The sequence below is a fragment of the Syngnathoides biaculeatus genome, chromosome 1, assembly GCF_019802595.1.
Source record: "Syngnathoides biaculeatus isolate LvHL_M chromosome 1, ASM1980259v1, whole genome shotgun sequence".
Lineage (NCBI taxonomy): Eukaryota > Metazoa > Chordata > Actinopteri > Syngnathiformes > Syngnathidae > Syngnathoides > Syngnathoides biaculeatus.
In genome coordinates this window covers 7,236,852-7,251,024 of record NC_084640.1, presented here as the reverse complement: position 1 = coordinate 7,251,024, position 14,173 = coordinate 7,236,852, and the positions used below count along the sequence as shown (strand labels likewise).

The 14,173-nt window shown below is 43.4% G+C and overlaps 3 protein-coding genes across 4 annotated transcripts; all 3 read left to right on the top strand.

Moving 5' to 3' along the window:
• Positions 1-426: 426 nt before the first annotated feature.
• On the top strand, positions 427-5,348 carry tomm40l (translocase of outer mitochondrial membrane 40 homolog, like). 2 transcript variants are annotated; one of them, XM_061802927.1, is made up of 10 exons: positions 427-549; positions 1,238-1,452; positions 1,529-1,596; positions 1,707-1,799; positions 2,001-2,102; positions 2,189-2,294; positions 2,369-2,491; positions 3,560-3,636; positions 3,715-3,817; positions 4,043-5,348. In XM_061802927.1, exons 2-10 carry the CDS (start codon positions 1,239-1,241, stop codon positions 4,180-4,182), a joined length of 1,026 nt encoding a protein of 341 aa, XP_061658911.1. In that variant the 5' UTR covers positions 427-549; position 1,238; the 3' UTR covers positions 4,183-5,348. The 2 variants fall into 2 exon arrangements, with proteins under 2 accessions (XP_061658911.1, XP_061658828.1); XM_061802844.1 differs by lacking the exon at positions 427-549 and adding an exon at positions 602-1,172.
• Positions 5,349-5,421: 73 nt separating this feature from the next.
• Positions 5,422-7,895, top strand: apoa4a (apolipoprotein A-IV a). The gene is made up of 4 exons (XM_061803064.1): positions 5,422-5,668; positions 5,749-5,796; positions 6,893-7,043; positions 7,281-7,895. The coding sequence occupies exons 1-4, from the start codon at positions 5,539-5,541 to the stop codon at positions 7,849-7,851; spliced, it is 900 nt and encodes a 299-aa protein (XP_061659048.1). The 5' UTR covers positions 5,422-5,538; the 3' UTR covers positions 7,852-7,895.
• A 1,658-nt stretch (positions 7,896-9,553) lies between these two features.
• On the top strand, positions 9,554-11,290 carry apoea (apolipoprotein Ea). The gene is made up of 5 exons (XM_061803200.1): positions 9,554-9,643; positions 9,746-9,808; positions 9,881-10,022; positions 10,212-10,499; positions 10,964-11,290. Exons 2-5 carry the CDS (start codon positions 9,766-9,768, stop codon positions 11,268-11,270), a joined length of 780 nt encoding a protein of 259 aa, XP_061659184.1. The 5' UTR covers positions 9,554-9,643; positions 9,746-9,765; the 3' UTR covers positions 11,271-11,290.
• The last annotated feature ends 2,883 nt before the right edge of the window (positions 11,291-14,173 follow it).

Sequence of the window (14,173 nt, the reverse complement as noted above, 5' to 3'; positions counted from 1 at the left end):
TACCCTGCTGTAAAGGTCTCTCGCGTTTAAAATAGCGAAAGTGTTTGAATCGTATTACAGTATCTAAAATGTAACATTCATTTCGGCACGAACAGCTGTTTACGCACTACACGCTTGGATCGTCGTGTTTGTGGTGATAACTGGGGGCGCTGTTGACTCTTGAGGATCATCTGGCGGTTGTTTGACCTTGAGGTACTGAGGTTGAAGGCGTTCAACAAATGCCTCTTTTTTTTTATTTATTCATTTACAAACTTGGTATATATTTAAATTTTATTTGAATTATGAATGAATATACCAGTCCTAGCGCGTCAAAAAATACAACTAGGTTCCGAAATGTTTCGGCCCGTCTAATACATAAATCGAATTTTAACCAATAATGTTTCGATATCGTCGGAACGTCACAAAGCATGAGACAATTTGATATGCACTCGCCAATCACCTTTGAGGAGCTCGGCATTTGAACCAATCAAATGATTGCTTCGCGGCAACGAGTTTTTCCGGTACAACTGGGTTTTTACTTCCAGGTGCATCGCCTTCTGACTTTACAACGTGAGTGCATTTCATTCATTCATTTGCTAAATTTTCAACGGTTTTGTCTGTTAAAATTAAATGGAGTGGTTGTCCGATAAAAATAGAAACGTTTTAATGACCCCACTGAAACTGCTAATGGCTGGCAAACCATGATAGCGTGCATTGCGGGTGATATACTGTAGATGAGTTAGCTTAGCTGCAAATTCAGTTGACATGATCAGTGTATATATATACATATACATATATTTGACACATGAGACTTATGTTTGAAACTCAAGCTGACTAACACATTTCTACCGTGCTTAGCTAATTGAAAAAATGTATGGAATTTTTTCGGACTTTTCCAATAGTAAAACCAAAATGACCTTTTATTGTAAAGGGTTCGTACAGTAACATTTTTTAAATATAATTGATTATTTATTCTAAGGTTGTTCCAAAGGAAGCAAAAATGACATCACAAATAACAGATAAAAAGATATAGATTGTTGAGAAGTAAATTATATGACTACTATTTCGTGTTAACATGGAAATTAATGGTCAGTTTTTCAAAAATTAGACTTTTCCTTTGAAAAATCTTTACCTTGGCTCAAAAGAAGTTGGATAGCAAATTAACTCTGAAGCCGGCACAAATTGTGCATGTGGTGAGTCAAAGTAGCATTAGCAGATGTGGCACTTGACCCTGTCCTCTCTCCTCCCGGGCTCACAGAATGGGGAGCGTATTGGCCGCCGGCTCCCCCAGCCCACCGCCACCCGCCGCCGCCGGTGTCGCCGGCGCGGGCTTGACAGTGCCGCCCGGTTTTGGGGTGCCTTCACTGCCTCCCGTATCACCCTCGACCGAGGTGACGGCAGTGCAGTCGCAGGAAGTGACTGATTCACTACCTAATCCGGGTACATTTGACGAGTGTCATCGCAAGTGCAAAGGTAAACGAGATGATCGGCAAGCAATATAATATGCTATTAAACCCCGTTTCACGTTTCATCCTTCACCACCTTTTAGAAGTTTTCCCGATGCAGATGGAAGGCGTCAGGCTCGTCGTCAATAAGGGCCTGAGCAACCACTTCCAGGTTGGTTGACTTTTCTCTTATGATGACTCTGCACGCGGAAGTCACGAGGTGGAACTCCTCTTCATAAGTGAAGTCTAACTTCTGATTCATTGTTAAAAAAAAAAATTCAGGTGAACCACACGGTGTTGCTGAGCACTTTGGGGGATTCCAGCTACAGGTTCGGCGCCACTTATGTCGGACTAAAACAGACAGGTCCAGCGGAGGTAACGGCCACGCTATTTGAAATATTTTTTTATTTTTTGGCTTATCCTTTTAATATGACATTATGCTGCGTTATGTTCATACATGTGAGAGATTTTCCTCGGATAACTGCTATCTGAGTGTTTTTTTTTCTTTTTAAATCCAAAAATTATTGGTTTATACTACAAGGATAATGTTTGACCTGTGAAAAAGTCTTTGGTCAGTTTTTTCCAGTTATGATCGGAGACATGGACAACGTTGGCAGCCTTAACGCTCAAGTCATCCACCAGATCAGTGACAGCGTACGATCCAAAATGGCCTTTCAGGTAGATTTCATCGCATCCCGAACACCCTGACAAATAGTCTTCGTGAGCTATGTGAAGGGATTTCAAATTTTTTCAATGTATTGCAGACACTGCAACACAAGTTTGTCAACTGGCAAGGCGACGCAGAGTTCAGGGGCAAAGATTTTACTGCAACTCTTACGCTTGGAAACCCAAATGTCCTCGTTGGCTCTGGTAGGTCACCCATCAATTTTAATTTTTTTTCTCCACACTCTCCGATTTAAACCTGTTTGCGTCCACCCTGCCAGGTATCGCGGTCATGCACTACCTCCAGGCCCTCACTCCTTCTCTGGCTCTGGGAGGGGAGCTGGTGTACCATCGCAGGCCGTCAGAAGAGGGCGCTGTAATGTCTTTAGTCGGCCGGTACACAAGTGAGTTTCGGGCTACTGGGTGACATGTGACACTTTTATTACTGAGTGTGTGTGTGTGTGGGGGGGGGGGGGGGGTGCTCAATGTGTCCAGTCAAGTCAATTGCGAGACAGCGTGCAAAAAAAAAAAAAAAAAAAACCTCAGTCAATGTTGCTTCTAAACTGTCAGCGTGCGCAATTGGCAGATATTCTTCATTCCGTGCAAAAAAAAATTAATCCATTGCAAATTGAAATTATAACATACAGCAATTCAGTTTGTGGCATTTTGCAATCTGATTCAATAAGTGAGGGATGACTGGTTGTGTCATCCAATGGCACAATTCACATTCGTACTATAAACAAATGAAAAGAAAAAGCCACTGGTTTCTTTTAGGCAGCACACTGATGTTTCGCTAATAACAACCACTAGTCTGCCACACTCTCTTTTTTCTAGTTTACCTTATACTCCCCCCCCCCCCCCAAAAGATGTACACTCATAAATAATAACAAATGTTACAGTACTTACGCAGCCCACCGCTGATTTAGTTAGCAACACAGTCTGGGCAAGGTAGAGCAAAGGTGGGCTAGACATGCTGCATATGTTTACTTTCGATATTAATGGAGAAAGTTAAAAAAAATGAAATCCTATTGTTTTAAGATGCAATAACTGTCGGAGTCTGTGAATAATCAAAGAAAAAGTGGTTAAACTAGATGATATTTTCTCTTTTCCGAGTGAGAAAGGTCTGGTCTGAAGCCAAAGGAGAAAGTGCAGGATGAGATGGTGTGACATTTTAAAATTCTGCCTTGGCACAGCCTGATCCAGGATGAAAGCACAGACGATACAGTGCACAAAAAGCTAATTCGGTATTTTAAATATAGGAGGCAACATAACCTTAACCTTAAAACGTCGTTGTTAGCTCGTGAGAGGCTGGCTGCTTGAAAAGTAGATCTTGGGGTAAAAAAGGCTGGGCACCACGGTGTTTCTCATTGGATTACTTCCAGAGCAACCTGCGACGTAAAAAGATGATATAAAACTAACATTTATCTTCCCACGGGCATCAAACACACTTCTTCCTGTTCCGGCAATTCCAGGCAACAACTATATCGCCACGCTGACCCTCGGATCGGCAGGCGCTCACGCCTCCTACTACCACAAAGCCAACGAACAGGTTGGTAAACAAACCCGCCGTGTTCACTCGATTCACGTTCTTCGCTTCACAGCGCGCTGAGCGTCAAATATCGCGCAGTTGCAGCTCGGCGTGGAGTTTGAGGCGAGTACTCGGATGCAAGATACCAGCGTGTCGTTTGGCTACCAGCTAGACGTTCCCAAAGCCAATTTACAATTTAAAGGTACAGTGTGGTCTCTTATACTGGCTTTTTTGTTGAATGGCAAAGGATGTAAAGTGGTGTTAAGTTCCCCAATTTACACGTTTTTAGTGTGATAAGCCATCACTTGGTCTTTGTATTATTTTAATATTGCTGCAGATATTATTGCAATCCAGTTCTTCCGTGACAAATAGATGAATTCACGTGGATGTATTGGTATGTATGACACCATGTTTTCCTTTCTCTCAGGTTCAGTTGACAGTAACTGGGTGGTCGGTGCAACTCTTGAAAAGAAGTTACTGCCCCTGCCTCTCTCCTTGGTCCTGTGCTCTTTCCTCAACCATAACAAGAACAAGTTCCAGTGCGGTTTTGGGATTACGATCGGTTGAAGCAACCGGATGCACGTTTGTCACGCTCACAGGGGGGACCCGCTCACTTTGGACACTAGAAGCAATTATTCATCACTTTAACGTTGATAAAATTTCATATTTCTTGTTTCCAAGGTCCCGTCACAGCTCGTTGTGTATGTTATTGAAATACTTGGGTACTATCCCTGAGCTCATTGACTGTTGCTTTATTATTATTATTCTTTTTTTTTTTTTAATGATAATTATCTGCTGACAGGAATGACACTTTTTCCTCATCACTTGCCTTTTTTACGTTATGTACATTTCAGCAGTACATATTAACTGTATTATGCTTATTGGAAACTGACAGAATATAGTGTTTGTAAAGAAAAAAAAAAAGTATGGTGGGAAAAAATGGCCACAGCCCCACGCAGAGTGTTTTAATGTGAATGGGGGAAAAAAAAGAAAGAAAGTAAATTCTTTTTTGAGACAATTTCAAGTTTTATACACAGAGGAATGTTTTAGGTTCTGGTTTATTTCCCCGCAGTATTAGAAAACAGAAGAGTGGAAAATTGGGGGCAAAGTCCTGCTCGCGTTTCACCTGACTGACTGTACAACGCTGTCGACGTAGAAGTAGTTCACAGACAAGTTTGACGACGTTCATATCTGCTGCCGCCAAACATTTCCTCCACGGCCATTTAATTGCGCCACTGATATCGATGTGCAGAACAAAGGGGTCGGTACCAAGAGCAAAATAGTATCTTATCTGGTGACGTGTCGTCACTGTCACAACTCATCAGTGCTGACACGTGACTGAGTGACCTTTCATTTGTTACGATTCAATTTCATTATTGTCATTTATTGTCACCCCCGCCCCAAAAAAATCTTTGTGGAATTTTACTGGCCAGTAAAGTCAACACAATCGAGTTTTGCGTAAAAAAGTCGAACAAAACACTGCTTAAAATACATGTTTAGTACGAGATTTCTTTTACGTTATAGTGCACTGCTTTAAATTATTATTCATTATTTGAAAAAATTGTAAAAATATTTCATTCTGTTTTCATACACAATGGTCAATTTTAAAAGTAACTTAAATATCTAGTACAAAATTAATGGAGTAATTTGTTGACCATTAAATATGATAATTTTGTGTTATTTTTGCATTAGTAATGCATAGTAGATGACATGAATAAAAACAATTCATTGAATTCCTTGTAATGAAATATTAAAACAGTTTAAATAGTAATGTTTTTTTTTTGTAAAAATAATGGAATTTTGTAAATTCTATCATTTTCCAACTGATTGAACTCAAGTCTGTGGGGGAGGGGGGGGGGTCTTCAAAGCAGAGTGACTTTGTCACGGGTCATCAGTGACACATTGTTACTGTGATGTGGCACAATGGAGGTGACCACCGACCATTCTGAGCTGGACTTTACTCCCTTGCCATCTCCGTATAAATTCATGGATGTATCCTGCTCCGGGACTCGGTATTCAGCAGCTCTCCCAAGCAGTAGGCTCATCCGCAGAGGTAAGAAAACTAATTTGGCAAAAAAAAAAAAATAGGTGTTGGGGAGGGGTTCTGAAATCCATCTGCTTTCTCATCTACAGTGTTAGTCATGAACCTCGTCCTGGTTTTCGCTTTGGCTCTTTTTACTGGTAAGACGCTATTCTAATTTAGTACAACTATACTAAGTACCACCACAAAAAAAAAAAAAAAATGTTCAGCTCTTCAATTAACACAATGTGACCGAAGTAGCAGAGTAGTCCTAAATGTTAATCCATATTTCATAAAAAAGGATTTCCATCCATCCATTTTCTTTGCTGCTTATCCTCACGAGGGTCTCAGTGAGTGCTGGAGCCTATCCCAGCTGTCAACTAGCAGGAGGCAGGGTGCACCCTGAACTGGTCACTAGTCAATTGTAGGGCACATGGAGACAGTCGCACTCACAATCACACCTAGGGGCAATTTAGTGTGTCCAATTAATGTTGGATGTTTTTGAGATGTGGGAGGAAACCGCAAAAAACCCACGCAGCCACGGATATGCAAACTCCACACAGGCGGTGCCGGGATCAAACCCGGGTCGTCAGAACTGTGAGGCCAACACTTTACCAGGTGAACCACCGTGGTGCCCCGATTTCCTCCCACATCCCCAAAACAGGCAACATTATTTGGACACTCTAAATTGCCCCTAGGTGTGATTGTGAGTGCGACTATCGTCTGTCCGCCTCCTGCCGGTGGACAGCTGGGATAGGCTCCAGCAGTCCCCCGCCGACCCTTGTGGGGATAAGCGGCTAAGAAAAATGGATGGATAAGTTTTGAGTCTTACAGCAGTGCTGTAGGATAGAAAGATGAAATATAAGATGCCAGAGGAAAATTAAAATGACTTTATCGTTTAATAAAATGTATTGCACATTAAATTTAACAAAACTTTTATTTTGTAAAATGATTAAAAACAGTTCTTAAAGATCCAATGGAAATCTGTTGTACTCAAAGTGAAATACAACTGAACTACACTGCGAGTAATTTTTTTCACAAACCACTAGATGGAGCCCATTTACCAAATTTTGAAAAGCACTGGTGCATTCGTTCCCTCCCCTGACAGCATGGATTCCTTTCGGAACCAGTGACCATTTACTGTAGTCCACCTATCTGGTCCAAAGTCAGCTGGGAGGCGGTCGAGCTCCCAGTGGCCCCCGAACAGGATAAAACGTGTAAAAAATGGTGGTATGAATTGCAAATTTCTGTCCCCAGGTTGCGATGCCAAAATCACCCAGCAGAACCAGCCCAAACCACCGGCGGACATGGTCAAAGATGCCTTTTGGGACTACGTTGCCAAGGCAACATGGATAGCCGGAGACTCACTGGCGCTGATCAGAGAGTCGGACCTTGGAAAGGAAATCAAGTAAGAAATGGAGAAATCGTAGAAAGCAGAGGTGGCATTTCCCACACTCAAAAGTGTCCGCAGAAGTATTCTTTTTATTTGCTAATACGATGAAGAAAAATGGTGGAACATTAAACAAAAAGGTTCAGATTAAGGCAGGGAATTAAAAATGTACAACTCAACGATGAAGCCCCGTGGATGCTTGCTAGAAACTCTGTTTGGAGGAAGATGACGGTTGCATGATATTTGTCTCTGCAGCACTCTGATTTCTGGGAGCAACGACGCCTTCAACAGGTTCGCAGAGGTTCTGCGCACTCAGGTGACCCAGGACTTCACGTCGCGCTTCTTCGAGCAGGCCGAGCAGCTCAAGATCCGCCTGGAGAAGGACCTGTCGACCACGAGAGCCCACTTGCAGCCGTACGCCGACGAGGCGGTGACGCGCTTCCAGGAGCAGGTGGAGGACCTGAAAAAAGAGGCGTCCTCTTACGCCGAGACCATGGACTCGGAGGCTCTTAAGGCCGTCCTGCTGAGGAAAAGCCAGGAGCTGAAGACCCATCTGGACAAAAACTTCGGGAAGCTGCAGACTCAGATGATTCCTTACACGGAGGAACTGAAGCAGAAGGTGGAGAATAGCCTGCAGGAGTTCCAGAATAACATCATGCCCCTGGCCCAAAAGTTTCAGAGCCAGCTGACGGAGAAGACTCAGGAGATCCAGGAGAAGCTGGTTCCTTACGGGGAGGAGCTCAGGGCCAAGGTAGACCTCGACACCCAGAACCTGAAGGAGCAGCTGGTTGCTCTCTGGGAGTCCTTCACGAAGCTGACGCGGTAAAAATGAACAACAGCGTCAGATGGACTCGTGAAAAGTTTCTACCTAATCTTGATTTGAATTGAAGCCTTGTCTTTGTTCATATTTGACCGTTGCAATGCACAATAAATATTTTTAAAGTTTTTTTTGTGCGCCTGTCATGTTGATTAGACATAAAATAAGACCAGTTGTGGTGAAAATGGATAAACCTTCAACTTACTGACAAATGAGTTAAGAGCAAGTGGAGCTCTTTACACATTTTCATTTATTGTGGTTGGTTCTGTCCCAGAACTTCCCGCGATATATAAATCCGTGAATTAGTGACCATATATTTATCATTTAAATATCCAGCATATTTCACTTAAAGGCATCATACCAACTGAATGGATGGATGATCCAAAACTTTACATCATTTGTCTTTTACGCCATCTTTTCTTTTGCCTCATGCTTTGCTACGTGACTCTGCCGTAACAGTCTGGATGGAAAAATGAATGCCACAGAATCCTGTCAGATACTTAAAAGCCATCCATCCATCCATTTTCCTGTTTGCTTATCCTCACAAGGGTTGCGGGGAGTGCTGGAGCCTATCCCAGGTATCAACGGGCAGGAGGCTGGGTACACCCTGAACTGGTTGCCAGCCAATCACAGGGCACAAAGAGACAAACAGCCGCACTCACGAACACACCTAGGGACAATTTAGAGTGTCCAATTATGTTGCATGTTTTTGGGATGTGGGAGGAAACCGGAGTGCCTGGAGAAAACCCACGCATGCAAACTCCACACAGATAGGGCCAGGATCGAACCCGGGTCCTCAGAACTGTGAGGACAACGCTTTACCAGCTGACCCAAATTAGTTATTATAGAATTAGAGACACATGATTTGAAAATGTGAACAATAAAGTGGAGGAAGACCAGTTTTTGCAAAGCCCAATTCAGTGACATCACATTAGCCCAACAAATAAAATATGAATCTTGGAGAAACACCACCGCAATGTTTGCTGTGATTTAAATGTGGCACATTTAAAATCACGTGGCAACCAAATCATTCAGTCAAGCAGGGAAAAGGGATTGTTCAAAATTCAATATGGAAAATGATTAATAATTACAAATAAATCTATTGACACCTACACAACAAATGTCACCGAGTGACGAACGTCAATGATGCGCAATCAAATTAAAATTTTATATTAGCTTTAAGTATTCACTCACCAATCACAGCAATAACTGCAATACTGCTAATGTGACCCAATGAAAATCTGGATCCAATATTATGGTATTCATTTAAAAATAGCTTTTTTTTTGTTGTTTCTGGAATTAGAAGCACATCATTCTAATGTGTTTTTTTTTTTTAACTTTATTGGGCTATAAAAAAAGGAGCACAAGATAAGAAATATGTGGCTTATTTGACGCCTTGCCATCTTAATGTTTTCAGTTTCTGTTACATGAAAAAAATTTCCATGTCTTCATCAGTCGGGTGTACAAAACAAACACATTGATCACATTTCAAGGCAGGACACCGAGAATTAGTACATAATTCTAATTATCGCACGGATCCCGACAACAATCAGTCAAGCTGTCAAACGGGACGTTTCAGGTTCCAAATATTGACCCGTGGCTCCGTGAGGACGTCAGAGTGCAACGTGGCGCCCAAACAACACACACAGCAATAAAAGTTGACAACACACTTGACGATGGGAACTTCGAACGCTGGTCCGCCAAACCTGTGACGTTCACCGCCTCACACCGCCGCCCGCCGATCTTTATAAATACGCAGCGGCGAGCTCAGTCGCCCTCATCGGCTGCCTGCGAGCGCTCGGTAAGCTTTTCTACTGCGTCATATAATTTTTTTTTTTTTAATCTATCTGTACTTGCAGTAGTTGATTTTGAGAAGTAAATTAAAGTGAATTTATCTTTTCAGTTGCCTTTTCTGATCACACCATGAGAGCTTTCGTCGTCATCGTCACCCTCGCGGTCCTCTCTGGTGAGTTCCGTTATGAAATTTGAATTGTAAGTAAAGATTCTGACGCGAATCGCTGCCCTGTGCTCCGATCAGGCTGCCGGGCCAAGAGCGTCGCTCGGGATGACTCGGAGACGACCTGGGACGACTACTTCAAAAACTACTTGACGGAGTTGAACGAGAAGGCCGATGAGCTCGTGACGGACATTAAGAGCTCCCAGATCAGCAGAGAACTGGAGTGAGTTTGTTTACATGACTGTAATACCATAGTTATACTGTACTGCACTTACAATTCAGTACTTATGATGATAAATGTTTTCAAATTTAACCTAAAGTCAGTGTTTTATTGAACATCTCAGCAACTATTGAAAAAATATATACATTTAAGATAAGTAATCATTTGCTTTTTCCGTCTCATCTCCCTCAGCACCCTGATCCAAGACAGCATGGCCGAGTTGGGCATGTACCGGGCCGACCTTGAAGCGAAGCTGACCCCGCACATGCGCGAGGCCGGAGCGCGCCTGAGCAAAGACCTGCAGGGACTGCTCGAGCAGTTCCGTAAACACGTGAGCGACGCCGTGGAGCAGCTGGAGACCTACAGACAGGAGCTGCAGACCGTGGTGGAGCAGAACTCCGACGATGTCAGACTCAGGGTCACCACGTACACCCGCAAGCTGAAGAAACGCCTCAACAAGGACGCCGTGGAGATCCAAAGGTTGGTGCCCAGGTGTCAAACGTCAGGCCCGGGGGGGCCAGATGTGCCCCGCCGCATCATTTCATGTGGCCCGCAAAAGGAAACCATCTGCATCAAAAATCGAAAATCTGAACAAAAATTCATAAATGTTGCGTGTAATGAACAATAATGTTTACCAATCCACCTTTTATGGTAATTTGATCAATAGTGGAGCAAACTATTACCTTTCTCCACCCCTCTGACGGGAAATTGAAACAAAAATGTTGTCTTTGACAAGAATGAGTTTGACACTCATGGCTGTTAGTAACACTATTATCATATTGTTCATCCATCGAGTCTATTTAAAAATTTAAATGAAGTATATACTAATATTCTCTTGATATGTTGTATGTAAAGTGGATATGAAAAGTCTACCGTACAGTCTTCAGTACAGTATATCTTAAGTTCCTGAGGCCTGTATCCAAGCTGTGTTATCGTTCTTTTAGGCAACTTACCACCTACTTTGAAAAGCTCCACTCCCGCACCTCGGACAACATCGCGGACCTGCGGGGGCATCTGGATCCTTATTTTGCTCAGGTGCGAGACAACGCCCAGGCCAAGATCACCACCCTGAACGACCTGCTGAAGTCCCAAGTGGAGAGCGTGAAGGACACCATTCAGACCGCAGTGGAGAACATCTCCAAAAGCTACGAGAAGACAACGTCCGACCTGTACCCGGTCCTGCAGGAGAAGATGGAGGAGCTCAGCAGCTGGTTTCAGCCTTTCGTCTCCATGTTTACGAACAACATGTAAACCACTAGTCTGACTACCACTTTACGGATGTAACATACCGATGATGGGGTTGACTAATAAAGATACTCACTCGTACAGAAGGCATTACAATTTTGTTCAATAATATGGTGGAATAAAACTTATTAAAGTAATAGCGATAGTGGTGGTTAGGGTTATCCTGGTAGGAAATTACATTGGTGTCACAAAAAATATTGGGAAAAAAAAAAAAAAACAATTCAAATGTGGTGGCATATGGAAGAGTATCGCTGTCACACCCAAAAAAGATTTTTTTTTTTTACTTTTCCATATTTGCATTTAATCTTTAAGGGCTGTTTTATTTATTTGTCACTGAGGTACAATTTTTTATCTAATTTATGGATGATGCATTTTCTTCTTCTTCTTCTTCTTTTCCTTTCGGCTTGTCCCGTTAGGGGTCGCCACAGCGTGTCATCTTTTGCCATCTTAGCCTATCTCCTGCATCTTCCTCTCTAACCCCAACTGCCCTCATGTCTTCCCTCACCACATCCATAAACCTTCTCTTTGGTCTTCCTCTCGCTCTTTTGCCTGGGAGCTCCATCCTCAGCATCCTTCTACCAATATACTCACTCTCTCGCCTCTGAACATGTCCAAACCATCGAAGTCTGCTCTCTCGAATCTTGTCTCCAAAACATCCAGCTTTGGCTGTCCCTCTAATGAGCTCATTTCTAATCCTATCCAACCTGCTCACTCCGAGCGAGAACCTCAACATCTTCATTTCTGCCACCTCCAGTTCAGCTTCCTGTTGTTTCTTCAGTGCCACCGTCTCTAATCCGTACATCATGGCCGGCCTCACCACTGTTTTGTAAACTTTGCCCTTCATCCGAGCAGAGACTCTTCTGTCACATAAAACACCAGACACCTTTCGCCAGCTGTTCCACCCCGCTTGGACCCGTTTCTTCACATCCTTACCACACTCTCCATTGCTCTGTATTGTTGACCCCAAGTATTTGAAGTCGTCCACCCTCGCTATCTCTTCTCCCTGTAGCCTCACTCTTCCCCCTCTACTTTTCTCATTCACGCACATATATTCTGTTTTACTTCGGCTAATCTTCATTCCTCTCCTTTCCAGTGCATGTCTCCATCTTTCCAATTGTTCCTCTGCATGCTCCCTGCTTTCACTGCATATGACAATATCATCTGCGAACATCATGGTCCAAGGGGATTCCAGTCTAACCTCATCTGTCAGCCTATCCATTACCACTGCAAACAGGAAGGGGCTCAGAGCTGATCCCTGATGCAGTCCCACCTCCACCTTAAATTCCTCTGTCACACCTAAGGCACACCTCACCATTGTTCTGCTGCCATCATACATGTCCTGTACTATTTTAACATACTTCTCTGCCACACCAGACTTACGCATGCAGTACCACAGTTCCTCTCTTGGTACTCTGTCATAGGCTTTCTCTAGATCCACAAAGACGCAATGTAGCTCCTTCTGACCTTCTCTGTACTTTTCCACGAGCATCCTCAAGGCAAATAATGCATCTGTGGTACTCTTTCTAGGCATGAAACCATACTGTTGCTCGCAGATACTTACTTCTGTCCTGAGTCTAGCCTCCACTACTCTTTCCCATAACTTCATTGTGTGGCTCATCAACTTTATTCCTCTATAGTTCCCACAGCTCTGAACATCCCCTTTGTTCTTAAAAATGGGAACTAGAACACTTTTCCTCCATTCTTCAGGCATCTTTTCGCCCGCTAGTATTCTGTTGAATAAGTTGGTCAAAAACTCCACAGCCATCTCTCCAAATTGCTTCCATACCTCTACCGGTATGTCATCAGGACCAACTGCCTTCCCATTTTTCATCCTTTGTAATGCCTTTCTGACTTCCCCCTTAGTAATCATTTCCACTTCCTGGTCCTTCACTCTTGCCTCTTCAACTCTTCCTTCTCTCTCATTTTCTTCATTCATCAACTTCTCAAAGTATTCTTTCCATCTATTTAGCACACTACCGGCACCAGTCAACACATTTCCATCTCTATCCTTAATCACCCTAACCTTCTGCACATCCTTCCCATCTCTATCCCTCTGTCTGGCCAACCTGTAGAGATCCTTTTCTCCTTCTTTCGTGTCCAACCTGGTGTACATGTCTTCATATGCCTCTTGTTTAGCCTTTGCCACCTCTACCTTTGCCCTACGTCGCATCTCGATGTACTCCTTTCGCCTCTCCTCAGTCCTCTCAGTATCCCACTTCTTCTTCGCTAATCTCTTTGCTTGTATGACTCCCTGTATTTTGGGGTTCCACCACCAAGTCTCCTTCTCCCCTTTCCTACCAGATGACACACCAAGTACTCTCCTGCCTGTCTCTCTGATCACCTTGGCTGTCGTCGTCCAGTCTTCCGGGAGCTTCGGTTGTCCATCGAGAGCCTGTCTCACCTCTTTCCGGAAGGCCGCACAACATTCTTCCTTTCTCAGCTTCCACCACATGGTTCTCTGCTCTACCTTTGTCTTCTAATCTTCCTACCCACCACCAGAATCATCCTACATACTACCATCCTATGCTGTCGAGCTACACTCTCCCCTACCACTACTTTACAGTCAGTAACCTCCTTCAGATTACATCGTCTGCACAAAATATAATCTACCTGCGTGGTTCTACCTCCGCTCTTGTAGGTCACTATATGCTCCTCCCTCTTCTGGAAATAAGTGTTCACTACAGCCATCTCCATCCTTTTTGCAAAGTCCACCACCATCTGCCCTTCAAAGTTCCTTTCCTGGATGCCGTACTTACCCATCACTTCTTCATCGCCCCTGTTTCCTTTACCAATATGTCCATTACAATCTGCACCAATCACAACTCTCTCGCTGTCTGGGATGCTCAGAACTACTTCATCTAGTTCCTTCCAGAATTTCTCTTTCAACTCTAGGTCACATCCTACCTGTG

What these genes read in the sequence shown, in the direction of transcription:
- tomm40l (XM_061802927.1), top strand. Translation starts at nt 1,239, where the DNA reads ATGGGGAGCGTATTGGCCGCCGGCTCCCCCAGCCCACCGCCACCCGCC. An exon ending in AAATGTCCTCGTTGGCTCTG is followed by an intron (nt 2,295 to 2,368) that starts GTAGGTCACCCA and finishes CCACCCTGCCAG; the next exon opens with GTATCGCGGTCATGCACTAC. An exon ending in ACCACAAAGCCAACGAACAG is followed by an intron (nt 3,637 to 3,714) that starts GTTGGTAAACAA and finishes AATATCGCGCAG; the next exon opens with TTGCAGCTCGGCGTGGAGTT.
- apoa4a (XM_061803064.1), top strand. Translation starts at nt 5,539, where the DNA reads ATGGAGGTGACCACCGACCATTCTGAGCTGGACTTTACTCCCTTGCCA. An exon ending in CAGTAGGCTCATCCGCAGAG is followed by an intron (nt 5,669 to 5,748) that starts GTAAGAAAACTA and finishes TCTCATCTACAG; the next exon opens with TGTTAGTCATGAACCTCGTC. An exon ending in GACCTTGGAAAGGAAATCAA is followed by an intron (nt 7,044 to 7,280) that starts GTAAGAAATGGA and finishes TTGTCTCTGCAG; the next exon opens with CACTCTGATTTCTGGGAGCA.
- apoea (XM_061803200.1), top strand. Translation starts at nt 9,766, where the DNA reads ATGAGAGCTTTCGTCGTCATCGTCACCCTCGCGGTCCTCTCTG. An exon ending in CACCCTCGCGGTCCTCTCTG is followed by an intron (nt 9,809 to 9,880) that starts GTGAGTTCCGTT and finishes TGCTCCGATCAG; the next exon opens with GCTGCCGGGCCAAGAGCGTC. An exon ending in CAGATCAGCAGAGAACTGGA is followed by an intron (nt 10,023 to 10,211) that starts GTGAGTTTGTTT and finishes CATCTCCCTCAG; the next exon opens with CACCCTGATCCAAGACAGCA.